This window comes from Babylonia areolata, chromosome 1, assembly GCF_041734735.1.
Source record: "Babylonia areolata isolate BAREFJ2019XMU chromosome 1, ASM4173473v1, whole genome shotgun sequence".
In the NCBI taxonomy this organism is placed as follows: domain Eukaryota; kingdom Metazoa; phylum Mollusca; class Gastropoda; order Neogastropoda; family Buccinidae; genus Babylonia; species Babylonia areolata.
The window spans coordinates 16,392,134-16,408,768 of NC_134876.1; the positions used below are offsets into that span (position 1 = coordinate 16,392,134).

Genomic DNA, 16,635 nt, shown 5'->3' on the forward strand with positions numbered 1-16,635 from the left:
TATTGGGTCCATGGTGTCGGCCATTCACCAGTCCGCCAGATCTTGTTGCAGATTGTGGTGAGGGCCCTTACCATGGTTTCTTCCCCTGCCTGTACTGGTTCTGGCGAAATAGTGTCCACTCCGGCGACAAATGTTCACGTACTGTATTATACTTTTTAGCACATTCTTCTGGGCCCCTCACTCAAGCAATTGCAGTGGACTAAATACTGTTACGTTCATTCCGAAGTAAATTTGGTGATGAAACTGTGTGTGCCTGCCTGCCTGCCGGCGTGCGCGCGCGCGCGCGTGTGTGTGTGTGTGTGTGTGTGTGTGTGTGTGTGTGTGTGTGTGTCTACATGCACGTACGCGCTATCAAGTGGGGGCAAATCCAGAAATTATATTTTTGTTCATCGGCTATATTTGTAAAACAGCCTTAGAACTGCCGAAGCAGCATTGGTTGCAATTCGCACTGAGCTCCAGATTAATTAAACACCATTCAGAATGATGTATGTGGGTATGAAATAGCCCATACCAAAACATAACCAGGTATAAAACGGCCGTGAGTATGAAATGGCTCAGAGGATGTAAAAATGGCCGTTTTTTGCCCGGGTATACTTTGGCCTAAGCCATTCCTTACCCGGACTTATTCTGGCAAGGGTATATTCTGACCTCCTACAGCGGGAAGTCCCCGGACAATTGCCGGAGATACAGAGCGTTGAAATTCCCTGCACTTTGAACATGCCTTGCCATTACTGACAATAGCAAGTGTAGCGATCCCAATAGTAATCTCCAGGTCACATTGAAAGCAAATTGAGCTCTCTGTGTGTGTGTGTGTGTGTGTGTGTGTGTGTGTGTGTGTGTGTGTGGATCGCGTGCGCTTGCTCATTTAACGCGGATCAGCCAATACAAAAGTACATAGACACACCACAAATGACCTCAGACCTGCACACCCTTGTTCCGTACGATATTCTGGGAGTTGAAAAAGGGCAGGCTTTTCCCGTGAGCGTATCATGTTCTGAACAATTTTGTTTCTAAAGACGGGACGACGACCTGCAGACTCTCTCGTGGTGGATCACCCCAGGCTGTCTTTGTGCGTGTATGTGTGTGTGTGTGTGTGTGTGTGTGTGCGTGTTTACGTGCGTGTGTTTGTGGAGAGGGGGGTGTTTGTTTTTTGTTGCTGTTTTCTCTGTGTGTGTGTGTGTGTGTGTGTGTGTGTGTCTGTGTTCGGGAGAGGGGCCGGATGGAAGGATCAGGTTGGAGGTGTGGGTGTTGGAGGTGTGTGCGAGTGTGAGTGTTTGTGTGTGGGAGGAGGATCAGGTGGGATAAAAGTGCGTGTGGCGTGTGTGTGTGTGCATGTGTGTGTGTGTTGTGGAGCCCCAAGGTAAACGCTGTATCAATGTACATAAGTATTATTACCGTTATCAACATCATCATCATCGTTATAAGTTGTTATCATTATCATGATCATCATAATATTATTATTATTAAGAATAGATTATCATGTTTGGGTGACTACTGAGAGACTGGGGAAGTCCAAAATAGAGAGAGAGAGAGAGAGTCCAAAACAGAGAGAGAGAGAGAGAATAAGTTCCTTATGCCAGACATGAGTTTCGCCTCATCAGCAATTGGCTGTGGCAGGCAGGTCACGTGCACGTGCACACACAGCCTTGTTCAGATTCACAGCCTCTGTACCTGGTCTCACCGTTCTCTCTTCCAATCAGAGCACTGTCTTTATATTCATCTTCTTCACGTCTTCTGCGTTCGTGAGCTTCGACTTCCACATTCACTCGTGTACAGTTTGAACTGACATTTTTACGTTACGTGTAACACCGTGTTACCACGACATATATTATATTATAATCCGGCTCCGTTTTCGTAGGTGTTCTTAATGTTTATTTCTTTCTTTTTTCTTTCTTTTTTTTCCTAGAAAAACATGCTGTCTTATGTATGTACGCTGGCGCAGACACACACACACACACACACACACACACACACACACACACACGTTACATCGCATCACACCACATCACATGACACCACACTACACAACATTATATCATAATTCCTTAGGTCTGCTATGAAAGTCAGTTGTATAGTTCAGTTTTATATACGTTGGACATTTCTCCTTAAAAAGATACAAGAACATGTTGTATTGTTAAGTCTTATAACTGTTGAACAGTTTTCTTTAAAAGACACAAGAACGGTTTGAACTTGCACAAATGCAAAAATTGCTCATAAACTGTACGTGTGTATATCAATGCGAGTAACTGTGTATGTGAGCATGTATACATGTGTACGTGCATGCGAGCGTGCGTGTGTATGTGTGTGTGTGTGTGACAGAGAGAGAGACAGAGACAGCGTGTGTGACTGCTTGTGTCAGTGTGATTGCGTGCGTGTGTGTTTGGGAATATGCGGGCGTGTGTGTATAAGAGCTCCTGCAAGTGTGTGTATGCATGTCTGTCTGTCTGTGTCTGTATATAAGTATGTATGTATGTATGTACGTCTACCTGTCTGTGCATGTGTATGCAATGTCTAAACTTCCCAATGCTGTATGTGTATGTATTGTGTGTTTGCCTAAGCTACTAAATCAGAGCTGGTGTTGTTGGGTTGGTTTTGTTTGGTTTTTTTGTTATTGTTTGCTTGTTTTTTGTTGTTGTTGTTTTTTGTTTGTTATTCTTTTTTTTTTTCAGCGGGGCTTGCTGCTCTTCTCCCTGAAGACGCTATGGCCCCATTGGAGTGCCTTCGGGAGTTTCTCCATCATGGACCTCACCAGCCCTTTGCGCCGACCGTCACCCAGACCCACACCCCCACCCACACCCACACACCCAACCCCACCCCTACCCGCGGCGGCCGAGCCGGTCACAGAGGTGGTGGTGGTGGTGGTGAGGGAGGCCAAGTAGGTGCGAGGCCGCAGCTCCAGAGGCATCCTCCAGAAGCTGCGATGCCAGTAGGCCGGCGGCGGCAGGCGGAAAAGGGCCAGGACGGTGGTGGCGGTGACGGCCAGGGCCAGGGAGGTGGCGCTGAGGGCGAAGCCCCAGCCCAGGCTGTCCCTCAGGAGGTGCACCCTCAGGGCCTTGTTCTTCACCTGGCCCGTCTGGTACAGCACGGCCAGGAAGTGCAGCACCGCTGTCACCACCACCACCACAACCACCACACGCACACGCGCACACGCACGCATGCACGCACACACACACACACACACACACACACACACACACGTACACACACACACACACACGGACACATACACACTAGCACGCACACGTACGTACGCACACACACACACACACACACACACACACACACACACACACACACACACACACACGTACACATACATGCAAGCACACACACACACACACACACACACACACACACACACACAAGCAGTAGTAGTAGTCTTCAGTGTAACGTGATATCAGACGAAAAGGGAAAGAAGTGGGAGAGGGGTATTGCCGTGGAGGGACATGTAGGGGAGGGGAGCGGGGGGTGGCGAGAGAGAGGAGGGAGTGGTGGTACAAGAAATGATGAGGGAAGCGGGGTTGAAGAATATAAAACCTGTGCACGTGTGTGTGTGTGTCTGTCTCTGTGTGTGTGTGTGTGTGTGTGTGTGTGTGCGTCTGTGTGTGTGTTTGCGTGTGTGTGTGTCTGTGTCTCTGTGTCTCTGTGTCTGTCTGTGTGTGTATATGTGTGTCTGTGTGTGTGTGTGTGTGAGGGGAGAAGTTCGCGCCTTGCTTGGCTGATGATCAGTCAGTTACTTCACACCTCACGTCAGTCTGTTGAGCGCGGCACGAACTACTGCTACTACTACTACTACTACTACTAGTACTACTACTATTACACAGGAAGCAGCAAAAGACGAAAATGAGAAATATGTAGAAATAGTTGTCTTCAATTTAACGTGTGATATCAGACAAAAAGGAAAAGAAGTAAAAAGTAAGGACCAATTTTTTTTTTTTAAAGAGGAACAGAGAAAGCAGTATTGCTGTGGAGGGACAGGGGGGCGGGGGTGGGGAGTGGGGGAGAGAAGGAAGGGAGTGGTACAAGTGGTGACGAGGGAAACGTGCATGGTGAAAGAACAGATACATGAAAAGCCTCACACGTGTGTGTGTGTGTGTGTGTCTCTGTCTGTGTCTGTGTCTGTGTGTGTGTGTGAGGGGAGAGAGCGAGAGAAAGAGAAACAGACAGACGGACAGAAAAATGGAATATCAGAAGAACGATTTTAAAACTGTGACATTCAAATATTACGTGTCTGCTACAGTTAAGTTCTCCACATATGCATTTACTTCACAGCTCACGTCATTCTGCGGAGCATGGCACGAACTACTACTACTACTACTACTACTACTACTACTACTACCACCACTACAACTACCACTACACAGTAAGCAGGAAAAGAAGAAAAAGAGAACTAAGAGTCGGAAGCGAACAAAAGGCAAGACGATGTCGGGAGGAGACATATCGATTGAGTCAGGGTTGTGTCCCATAGTCCGTGAAGTACAGAGGGTGTGGGGGTCGGGGGGTTGGGTTGGAGGGGGGGGGGAGAGCGCATCTTGATCTTCAGTCTCTGAACGACCTTTAAGCAACTCCACCCCCACCCCCTCCCTGTCCCCTTTCCTCACCCCCACCCCCTACACACACACACACACACACACACACACACACACGCACACACACACAATCTCTCAAAACCAACCCCACCTCAAAGCACCCCAGATGCAAGATAATTTCTTTGAACTGTCTGAAGGTGATGACGACTGACGTCTAGACGATGCTAATATTAGAGTCAGTCAATGTGATTAGTTAAGGTGTGGGGAGTAGGAGAGGGAGAGAGGGGGTGTGGGTCGAAAGTGGCGTATCTAAGGTAAATATGGAACTTTGGTAGGAGAAAAGGAAAGATGTAGGAAAAATAGGAGGATGGGGGCCCCACAAAAAAGCGAGAGGAAAGAGAAAAGAAAGAGAAGAAAGAAAGAAAGAAAAAAGAAGAAATAACAGGGGGGGCGGGGGGGGGGGGGGGGGGGGGAGAGGAGTTTGGAAGCCCATACAAAAAAATGACTTCATGAGGTAAAGGATGACTCGAAAGGAATGATGATTCTTTACCCTGGCCAACGAACCGTTCCTGAATAACAAATACACAAAATGCTACAAACATGACAGAACTACTCTTGTCTGTGTTGCCACTCAGTTGACAGAGAAGTATAACTGTATGACAGAGAAACAACAAGAGGATTAAATCTAATAAATTAGCAAACTGCTCCTGATACAAATAACAAGGAAACTGTTTAGTCCTCGAGGGTATAGCATAGGCTTAATGCTGAAGTTCAGCCTGTATTCCATTATTCTTTAGCAAATTGTTCGTAGATTGTGAAAACCTTTTGCGAAACTTAACTTGCAGCAAATGAGGAAAAACTGCCGCTCTGGCAAGTCTAAAAAAGTATGTTTGTCAATATATGTGGAGTTTCTTTTGAAGATCTTTAATTGCAACAAGTTGTTTAATATACCTTTCTTTTTTGGTTTATTAATTACTTATTTGTTTATTTAGTGTTTTCGCATCTTCACACGCCTTGCGATTGGAATGAACTTCCCCTTTCGCTTAGTCAAGTCTCCACACTCAGCTCTTTCAAGTCTGGCCTTAAAACCCACCTCTTCCCAAAATAGCCTCCCTTGCCTGCCCTTCCTTGTCTTTAGTTTATACAGTTTTAGAGTTATACATGCGTGTGAATGACTGGTGCGAAAGCGCTTTGATTTGTCTCTGCACAAGATTCAGCGCTATATAAATACCATTATTAGTATTATTATTATAAAAGAGGCACTAAAAAATGTTGTTTTTGTATTTCTGTGTGTGTGTGTGTGTGTGTGTGTGTGTGTGTGTGTGAGTGTGTGTATGTGTTTATGTCTGTATGTCTGTCTGTCTGTCTGCGTGTGTGTATGTATGTGAGTGTGAGTGTGTGTATATATATATCTCTGTGTGTGTGTGTGTGTGTGTGCGTGTGTGTCTGTGTCTGTGTGTGTCTGTATGTGTGTGTGTGCATACGCTTGAGTTTGTTTCACCTCTGCGTGCGTGCGTGTGTATGTGTGTGTGTGTGTTTGTGTGTGTGTTGAAGGAATGAGGGAGGGGGTGGGTGAGAGAGGTGGTTGAGGGAGGAAGGGGAGGAAGAAGCGAAACAACGAAATCCACCACCACCACCACCACCACCACACACCCACCCACATACATACCGGAGGAGGCGAGGACGCACTCCACGGTCCTGTTGTAGGCCAGGCAGACACAGAAGGACAGACTGGAGGCGGCGTCCAGCATGGAGGCACACAGGTAGCCCAGCAAGGTCACTGTCGCCTGCATCTGCACCAACCGCACCATCATCTCCCCTGCAGCACAGAGACAAAGAATTCACATATATGCCAATTAACCCCTTGTTAAGTGTTTGTAGGAACAAATCAGAAACTTCGAAGAAATCAGAGATGCCAACCCCTATCAAGTGTTTGTAGGAACAATCAGGAAAATTCCGTAGGAACACTTGGGACATTTTGGCGAAATCTCAGTACCCGCCGCTGCTATCCTCTTTACAGATGACGCATTTGTAGCACTGTGTCGCTTCCCTGGTATTTGTTCGTCTTATTTCTCACAGTCGGAATCCATTGCTATCTGACTTCTCTGTTTCGAGCTGCTTGTTACTTCCTTGCACTCCATAGCTTAATCCACCGGGCACAGACGCTGTTTGACCGAGACGCACAACTACGTTCTCTTTTGTTCGGGCAAACGATTGAAAGATTGGTCCACTCAATGTTGTTTCAATGTAAGCACGCACGCGATTAGCTGAGCATCATCACGTGAGACCAAGGTTAGTGGTGACTGCTGTTGAGGTACAAAAATTAATGTCAAAATGGTACAAAATGTCACAAGTGCGACATTTTGTACCGCGCTCACGGTACAAAATGTCGCAATTACGACACTTAGTACCGGTGTTCACGGTACAAAATGTCAAAACATTACACTTTGTCACATTTGTGACATTTTGTTCCACACTGTCGTATATTTATGTCAACTGTGGAACAATTTGTCGCACATGAGTTCGATCGATCCCCAGCTGGCTTAAACCAAAGACTTTAAAACCGGTATCCTAGCATAGGTCAGCGGCCACTTTTACGTAAATTGCAGAGCTAGGCTACTAAACAGCTTATTAGTGTGTCATGAGTGCTACTGTACCTTGTACAATGTAGATGACCGGTGGTCAATGACAATTACCACTGGTAACTTTGACTTAAAAAATCAAATGTTGATGCTTAAAATTTCTGTTCCTTGTACCTTGCAGGCTTTGACTATTTGATAGCTTATCGGTGTCTCCTGTGTACTAATGTACCTTGTACAATGCAGATGACCAGTGGTCAGTGACAATAACCAGTGATCACTTTGACCTAAAATGTCAGATTCTGACTTTTTAACAGCTTATCACTGTCTCCAGAGATTTTTTTTTCCCCTTGATAATGTATATGACCAGCGGCCAGTTCCAGTGACGAGTGGTCAGTTTGACGAATTTGCAGATTTTGACTATCTAACAATTTATTAGGGTATCCTGAGTACTTCTGTACTTTGTACAATGGAGATGACCACTGGTCTGGTCAGAGGTCATCTGCATTTAATAAGGTTTGTTTGTTTGCTTGTTGAATGGGGTTCAACGTGCCTTTCTGCAACTGGGCGACCTCATCACGGGTGTAGATGTGTGTTTGTTTTTAAGTCAAAGTGACCTGTGATCACTTTCTCTGACAACCTGTCATCTACACTGTACACGGTACGGTAATATTCATGACACACTAATAAGCTGTTAAGTGGTCAAAATCTGCAATTGACATCAAAGTGATCTCTGACCTGTGCTAGGATACCAGTTTTAAAGACTCTGCTTTAACTCAGCTGCAGATCGAACTTGGGAGTTTCCACTCTTCAGGCGGACATCTTAACCATTCGGCCATGTGTGTCTGTGTGGTAGTGGTCATTGTTTACTTTCCTTTCCAAATGTACTCAACTGACGTGTCAGACTCGACGGAAAATGATCTACTCATGTGTGACAAATTGTACCGCAGCTGACATAGATATACGACAATATGGAAAAAATGTCACAAATGTGACAAATTGTAATGTTTTGACATTTTGTACGCAATTTTGACATTTTGTACCGTTTTGACATTTTGTACCGCAACAACTGCCCTGGTCTCGTGATCTATAGGTCTGGAGCGTATGAGTAATGTTACGACAGGAAAGCATATGACCATGCTATGTAGTCGAAAATGAACTCATCGGAACAATTTTGACTTTAGCGTGACGTCGGAACAAACTGCGATCGAGCGTAAGAAAATACGGCGAAATCGTAACAGTTGGCATCTCTGAGATTAACGATTATTTATACAAAAAAAAGGGTTCAGCCCCATTTTGAAGGGGGGGGGGGGGGGCAATATACATTAATCAATTAAGCACCAAGCACATGTCAGCTATATACGTGCACGTACATTTCAACACACAATGATTTCACTACAAAGTATACCTTCTTTCCAAGGACTTGTACATCTACAGTGTAAGATTTCGAGAGAGAGACAGAGACAGAGAGAATTGGTATTGTGGTGTGGTGTGGTGTGGTGCGCTGCGTTGCGTTGCGTTGCGTTGCTTTGCGTTGCGTTGTAGTGTAGTGCAGTACAGTGTTGTGCAGTGTAGTGTGTTGTGTTGTGTTGTGTTGTATTATGTTGTATTGTGTTGAATTGTATCACCTCTTTATCCCTCCAGAGATCTAACAATGCTGAATCTAGTGCGGGCTCGCCAACTACAGTGTCGTCTGTTAGTCTTGCGGCTGCAGTTTCAGTTTCAGGAAGGTGTCAAAGCGTGCAGACTGATCCATGAAAACTGCACTACATCTGCTGTATAAAAATAATAATAATAATAATAATGATAAACAAAGGGAACAGATGCCTGACCTTGGGGTGAACCTAAGGCCCGTCGCCCACGGGGCGTCAGCGTCGGCCGCGCATCAGTTTTTAATGCCTCGCTACATTTGTCGCGCGGACGCCTGAAACATGTAGCGAGGCGTGTCGCTCGCACACGCGCGACATACCTCCTCAGGCACACGCATCACGCTCCATATTTGGAAAGTCACGTGCTGAAACTTGCTGAAATAGATTCCAAACGATGTCTCACGTGAAACGAGCGGGTCTCGTGATTGGTTGCTCCACGCACGTCTGTCGCTTTTGTCGCGGGGGAACAGGACAAGTTCTATTGAAGAAACAAGACGCGCGGCGACGGCGATCTTGCTGCGTGGCGCGCGACTCTTCCTGAAAACCTTGCACACTGGGCGTTGCTCGAAACTTGCTGCTTGTCGCGTGAAACGTGCTGCTTGATGCCCCGTGTGCGATAGGCTTAACGCACTGGTCGGGCCTTGGGATTCTGAACATTCTTAGGTGACGGCAGCTGACTGGTGCCTAAGGGTTCTGTTTGTGCTTGAGCATCAGTGTCGGGTCAGTTCGAAGGTCTTGGATCTGATCCTTAGCCGTTCCTTGGTCCTCAGTCATCAGCTCCACCGACCATCCAGCTTATTCCCTCATAATTATCTTCGTTCTTGACATTTCCCTACTGGTCCTTGTCAGCTCTGGTTAGCTCAGTTTTTAGTTAATGGTTTCATCTACGTTATATATACTCCTCTCTCTCTCTCTCTCTCTCACACACACACACACACACACACACACACACACACACACACACAAACACACACACACAAACACACACACATATATACATATATACATACATACATAATTACACACATACATACACATAAGAACGCGCGTGTGAAATTGACGAGAGAGAGAGAGAGAGAGGGGGGGGAGAGAGAGAGATTTAAGAACAACTGTGACCTTCTTTTCCCGTTTCACTAAAGCAGGATATGTCAAAAAGAAAAACGTCAGTCTATCGACACTTTCTGGTACACACCAAAACGTTGTCTCATTACTATTTTTCCTTCGTAGCGTGCCTCGCGTAGTTGAACCTTGCCTGACTAGCGTGTAGAAAACGCGTCTCTGGGCACACCCCCTCGAGCAATGCAACCTTCACTGAACCTAGACCCAAGCAATGAACAACTTACCCTTTGGGGTCAGTTGTTTTGTTTTGTTTTGTTTTTTTTTGTTTGCTTTTGTTGTTTTTTCTTGCCAAAGGCCATGAGTTTCAGTTTCAGTAGCTCAAGGAGGCGTCACTGCGTTCGGACAAAACCATATACGCTACACCACATCTGCCAAGCAGATGCCTGACCAGCAGCGTAACCCAACGCGCTTAGTCAGGCCTTGAGAAAAAAACAAAAAAAAACGGGGGAATAAATAATAGATAAGCTTACATAAATAAATAAATAAATAAATAATAATTATAATATAGAAAAAGGTAGTAGTAATAATAATAGTAATACTAATAAAATGATAATAAAAAATAAATAAATAAATAAGACAACAATGGTGATAAATAAGCGAATAAATGTAAAACATGAAGACACACATTCACACATACACCCACACATACATAACAGAAATGCACCAAACATGCAGTTTCACAGATATGAAAGCACAGTCAAATACATATAAACGTACATGAGCTCCAGCACACACACACACACACACACACACACACACACATTACCTTGCACCTCCTCTACCCCCTTCCTCCACACACTCATTTCTAGTCTACGTATCGCAGCTTCCACGGCACACACACACACACACACACACACACACACACACACACACACACACAAAGGCCATGGATAAACTCCCAACTCCCCAGCTCACAGATAGAGAACGAGACTCACCAGGGCCTGGCACCAGACGCCAAACGTCGCCACACCGGTCGCTCACGTCACAGGCTATCCAGATCCCGAAACAGTACAGTTGTCTGGGGCTGACCACGGACTTGTCCGTTCTCCGCAGCTGCATCAGAAGTTCCGCGCCGGTACCTGTCTCTTCCTCGGAGTCATACACTCTGCACACCTGTTTTTTACACACAGGTTTCTCCTCGGGGGCACTCCTTCGAGAGTGTGTGTGTGTGTGTGTGTGTGTGTGTGTGTGTGTGTGTGTGTGTGTGTTTTATCTTCAGTTTAACGTCTATTCACTATAAGTGTTTTTAGACGGAAAGGAGTAAGGAAGTGGATAAAGGAAAGGGAATGCATGTGAACATTAGTGTAAAAAGTCTTCATGTTATGTATCAGAGGAAAAGTATATTATAAGAAAAAGGTCTAAAGAGATTGTGGTGTGTATTGAGTGAGGTGTCATGGGAAGGAGAATATGTATATGCATATCAACAAGTATTAACCAACAACAATGTAAATATAAATAACAACATTAATTATAACACATCAAAGGAGGATACCAACTGGACTGGAGTTTAAAATTTCCGAAAACATTCTAAGCAATGAATAATCATTCAAAATCTTTTCAGTGGCTAATGAAGTAATGGAAGAAAAGTCATCAACTACATCGTGTGTGTGTGTGTGTGTGTGTGTGTGTGTGTGTGTGTGTGTGTGTGTGTGTGTGTGTGCATTTGTGCGTGCGTGTGTGTGTGTGTGCGTGTGTGTATGTGTGTGTGTGTGTGTGTGTGTGTGTGTGTGTGTGTGTGTGTGCTACGTGGAAAGGCTGTCTGGCAGGGCAGATCAGAGTGAAGGAAGTTATGGGTGAATGGATGACTAGCTTAACTCCCATACTCCCAACAGAGAGAGACAGAGAGAGAGAACAACACAGCACAACACAACACACACACACACACACACACACACACACACACACACACACACACACACACACACACACTACACTGTGAGCGTGTCGCACTGACCCAGTGCTGGGAGAAGAAGGCGATGGCGAAGGTGAGGAACGTCGCGTGCACCAGCAGCCTGCCCACAGCCAGCACACGCTTCTGGTTCTCCGCCTTCATCCCCAGCACTGTCACCACCTGCCCCTTCTTCTTCTTCCTGAAGGCCGCCCTGGGGAAAAAAATCACACACCTCAACTGGACCCTCAACGTCGCCCTGGGGGAGGAAATCACACCCCTACTGGACACTCACTACTGCCCTGAAAACATCACATCCCCACAGGACGCTCACCGCCGCCCTGAAAACATCACACCCCCACAGGACACTCAACGACAGGGCACTCAACGCCGCCATGAAAACATCACACCTCCACAGGACACTCAACGCCGCCCTGAAAACATCACACCCCCACAGGACACTCAACGCCACCCTGACAAAAACACATCCCCACAGGACACTCAACGACAGGGCACTCAACGCCGCCATGAAAACATCACACCTCCACAGGACACTCAACGCCGCCCTGAAAACATCACACCCCCACAGGACACTCAACGCCACCCTGACAAAAACACATCCCCACAGGACACTCAACGTCACAGGGCACTCAACGCCGCCATGAAAACATCACTCCCCCACAGGACACTCAACGCCATTCTGAAAACATCACACCCCCACAGGACACTCAACGCCATCCTGAAAACATCACACCCCCACAGGATACTCAACGCCACCCTGAAAACATCACACCCCCACAGGACACTCAACGCCATCCTGAAAACATCACACCCCCACAGGACACTCAACGCCGCCATGAAAACATCACTCCCCCACAGGACACTTAACGCCACCCTGAAAAAAAGCACATCCCCACAGGACACTCAACGTCACAGGGCACTCAACGCCGCCATGAAAACATCACTCCCCTACAGGACACCCAACGCCATCCTGAAAACATCACACCCCCACAGGACACTCAACCCCACTAGACACTCAACGCCATCCTGAAAACATCACTCCCCCCACAGGACACTCAACGCCATCCTGAAAACATCACACCCCCACAGGACACTCAACGCCGTCCTGAAAACATCACTCCCCCACAGGACACTCAACGCCGTCCTGAAAACATCACTCCCCCAACAGGACACTCAACGCCATCCTGAAAACATCACTCCCCCACAGGACACTCAACGCCATCCTGAAAACATCACTCCCCCCCACAGGACACTCAACGCCATCCTGAAAACATCACTCCCCCCCACAGGACACTCAACGCCATCCTGAAAACATCACTCCCCCCACAGGACACTCAACGCCATCCTGAAAACATCACTCCCCCCACAGGACACTCAACGCCATCCTGAAAACATCACTCCCCCCACAGGACACTCAACGCCATCCTGAAAACATCACACCCCCACAGGACACTCAACGCCATTCTGAAAACATCACACCTCCACAGGACACTCAACGCCACCCTGAAAACATCACATCCCCACAGGACACTCAACGCCATCCTGAAAACATCACACCCCCACAGGACACTCAACGCCATCCTGAAAACATCACACCCCCACAGGACACTCAACCCCGTCCTGAAAACATCACACCCCCACAGGACACTCAACGCCGTCCCGGCTGAAAACATCACACCTCCACAGGACTCTCAACGCCGTCCTGAAAACATCACACCCCCACTGGACACTCAACGCCGTCCTGAAAACATCACACCCCCACAGGACACTCAACCCCGTCCTGAAAACATCACATCCCCACAGGACACTCAACGCCGTCCTGAAAACATCACATCCCCACAGGACACTCAACGCCGTCCTGAAAACATCACACCTCCACAGGACACTCAACGCCATCCTGAAAACAAACATCACACCCCCACAGGACACTCAACGCCGTCCTGAAAACATCACACCTCCACAGGACACTCAACGCCGTCCTGAAAACATCACACCCCCACAGGACACTCAACGCCACAGGACACTCAACGCCATCCTGAAAACATCACACCCCCACTGGACACTCAACGCCGTCCTGAAAACATCACACCCCCACAGGACACTCAACGCCATCCTGAAAACATCACACCCCCACAGGACACTCAATGCATCCTGAAAACATCACACCCCCACAGGACACTCAACCCCGTCCTGAAAACATCACACCCCCACAGGACACTCAACGCCGCCATGAAAACATCACACCCCCACAGGACACTCAACGCCGTCCTGAAAACATCACACCGCCACAGGACACTCAATGCATCCTGAAAACATCATTCCCCCACAGGACACTCAACCCCGTCCTGAAAACATCACATCCCCACAGGACACTCAACCCCGTCCTGAAAACATCACATCCCCACAGGACACTCAACGCCGTCCTGAAAATAGCACACCTCCACAGAACACTCAACCCAGTCCTGAAAACATCACACCCCCACAGGACACTCAACCCCATCCTGAAAACATCACATCCCCACAGGACACTCAACCCCGTCCTGAAAACATCACACCCCCACAGGACACTCAACGCCATTCTGAAAACATCACACCCCCACAGGACACTCAACGCCGTCCTGAAAATAGCACACCCCCACAGGACACTCAACGCCATCCTGAAAACATCACACCCCCACTGGACACTCAACGCCGTCCTGAAAACATCACACCCCCACAGGACACTCAACCCCGTCCTGAAAACATCACACCGCCACAGGACACTCAATGCATCCTGAAAACATCACACCCCCACAGGACACTCAATGCATCCTGAAAACATCACACCCCCACAGTACACTCAACGCCGCCCTGGAAAAAAATTCTCATTCCCACAGAACGCAACGTCGCGCTTAAAAAAAAAATCACAGAAAGCTTTCTTTATTTTTTAATCACGCCAAAGAACACTCAACGACCGCCTTGAAAAAACATACCATAGAGCACTCAATGACCACCTTGAAAAATCACACTACAGAACACTCAACGACCACCTTAAAAAAAACATAAAAAACATACCACAGAGTACTCAAAGACCACCTTGAAAACTTGAAAAAATCACACCACAGAACACTCAATGACCGCCATGAAAAATTACACCCCCACAGAACACTCAACGACTGCCCTGAAAAATCAGACACCCCACAGAGCACTCAATGACAGTTCTGAAAAATAGCGACCCAGCCGAACACTCAAAAATCACACCGCAGAACATTCAACCACTGCCCTGGAAAAAAAAAAAGAGAACACCCAAAGATCGCCCTGAAGCAAGATCGCTCCAACAGAACACTCAACGATCGCCCTGAAACAAGATCGCTCCAACAGAACACTCAACGATCGCCCTGAAACAAGATCGCTCCAACAGAACACTCAATGATCGCCCTGAAACAAGATCGCTCCAACAGAACACTCAACGATCGCCCTGAAGCAAGATCGCTCCAACAGAACACTCAACGATCGCCCTGAAACAAGATCGCTCCAACAGAACACTCAACGATCGCCCTGAAACAAGATCGCTCCAACAGAACACTCAACGATCGCCCTGAAAGAATCTACACCACAGATCACTCTATGACCACCCTGAAAAACTACACCAAGGAACACTCAACGACTGGCCTGAAAAATCACACCTCTACAGAGCACTCAATGATCGCCCCGAAAACTCACATCACAGAACACTCAGCGACCCCCTACCCCCTGCCCCCCCGCCCCCCCAACCCTCCCTGCCCTCCACCCCACCCCCCTCTCCCGATAAATTACACCACAGAACACTCAACGCCACCCTGGAAAATCACAGCACAGAACATTCATCGACTTACCTGAAAATTCGTACCAGAAAACACTCAACAACACCCCTGACAAAACACACACACACACACACACACACACACACACACACACACACACACACATCCCCACAGAACATTCAGCGACAGCCTTGAAGAATCACCCCAGAGAAAAACACTACGACCGCCCTGACCAGTCACACCACAGAACATTGAACGAAATCATTTTTCCGTCATCGGAGATGAGTCAGGCATTCAGTGAGTGAAAAAGTCGAACTCAAATCAAATATCACGACGTACAATAGAATAGGTAAAACATACAATGATATGAACTGTAAAACTCACTTGTGATACACTTTTTTTTAATTAAATAATCTGTTCGTTAAAATGTGTTCTGTATTTGGTATCATAAAGCTTCGGGTTAAAAAAAAAAAAAAAACCAAAAAACATAAAGCCCTTAGCGCAGATTCGAACCCGACATGTTCGGGTGGGAAGAAATTATCTTACTCATTGCACTATTGCGGATCCATGAATGACGTTCAAAAATCGATAAACTGATTGCGGTATTCGAAGTGAGAACGCTGTTTAAATCATATTATTTTGGTGTATCTCGGGCACTTAAAAAATCTTTAAGGCAATTAAGAATTCTTTAAAGTCCGCGATAAAGGAGACGTGGCTATCGCCGCAATCACACTGCAACATTTGGCCGTTTTTCCATCTTTTCTGCTCTTCAATTCTGGAACAACCTTCCTCATAATATCCGTGCATCTGATTCTATTTCTGCTTTTCGCTCATCACTGAACACTCATCTTTTTAAAACCTATCTATAAGCACTCTCAGCTTCCTTGTTCTCCAACACCACCCATGTCAGCTCACTTTGGATGTATGTAAAGTGGGAAAGGGAGAGTGTGGGGGGGACTGAGGGGTGTAGGGTTTTTTGAGAAAGAGTGTTCATGAATGTTTTATGTAACTTGTAATATTTTTCTATCATGTAAAGCGCCCTGAGCTCTTAGAGAGAAAGGGCGCGAC

General features: G+C 46.8%; 1 protein-coding gene across 2 annotated transcripts in view; it reads right to left on the reverse strand.

Moving 5' to 3' along the window:
* Positions 1–1,945: 1,945 nt before the first annotated feature.
* Positions 1,946–16,635, reverse strand: part of LOC143279913 (uncharacterized) — a 25,370-nt gene continuing 10,680 nt past the window's right edge. For both annotated transcript variants that reach the window (XM_076584253.1, XM_076584245.1), the window contains exons 2-5: positions 11,831–11,978; positions 10,812–10,989; positions 6,199–6,348; positions 1,946–3,105 (exon numbers count right to left, since the gene is read on the reverse strand). In XM_076584253.1, coding sequence (XP_076440368.1) covers positions 2,666–3,105; positions 6,199–6,348; positions 10,812–10,989; positions 11,831–11,929 — 867 coding nt within the window. In that variant the 5' untranslated portion in view covers positions 11,930–11,978 and the 3' untranslated portion in view covers positions 1,946–2,665. The remainder of the gene's footprint in view (positions 3,106–6,198; positions 6,349–10,811; positions 10,990–11,830; positions 11,979–16,635) is intronic.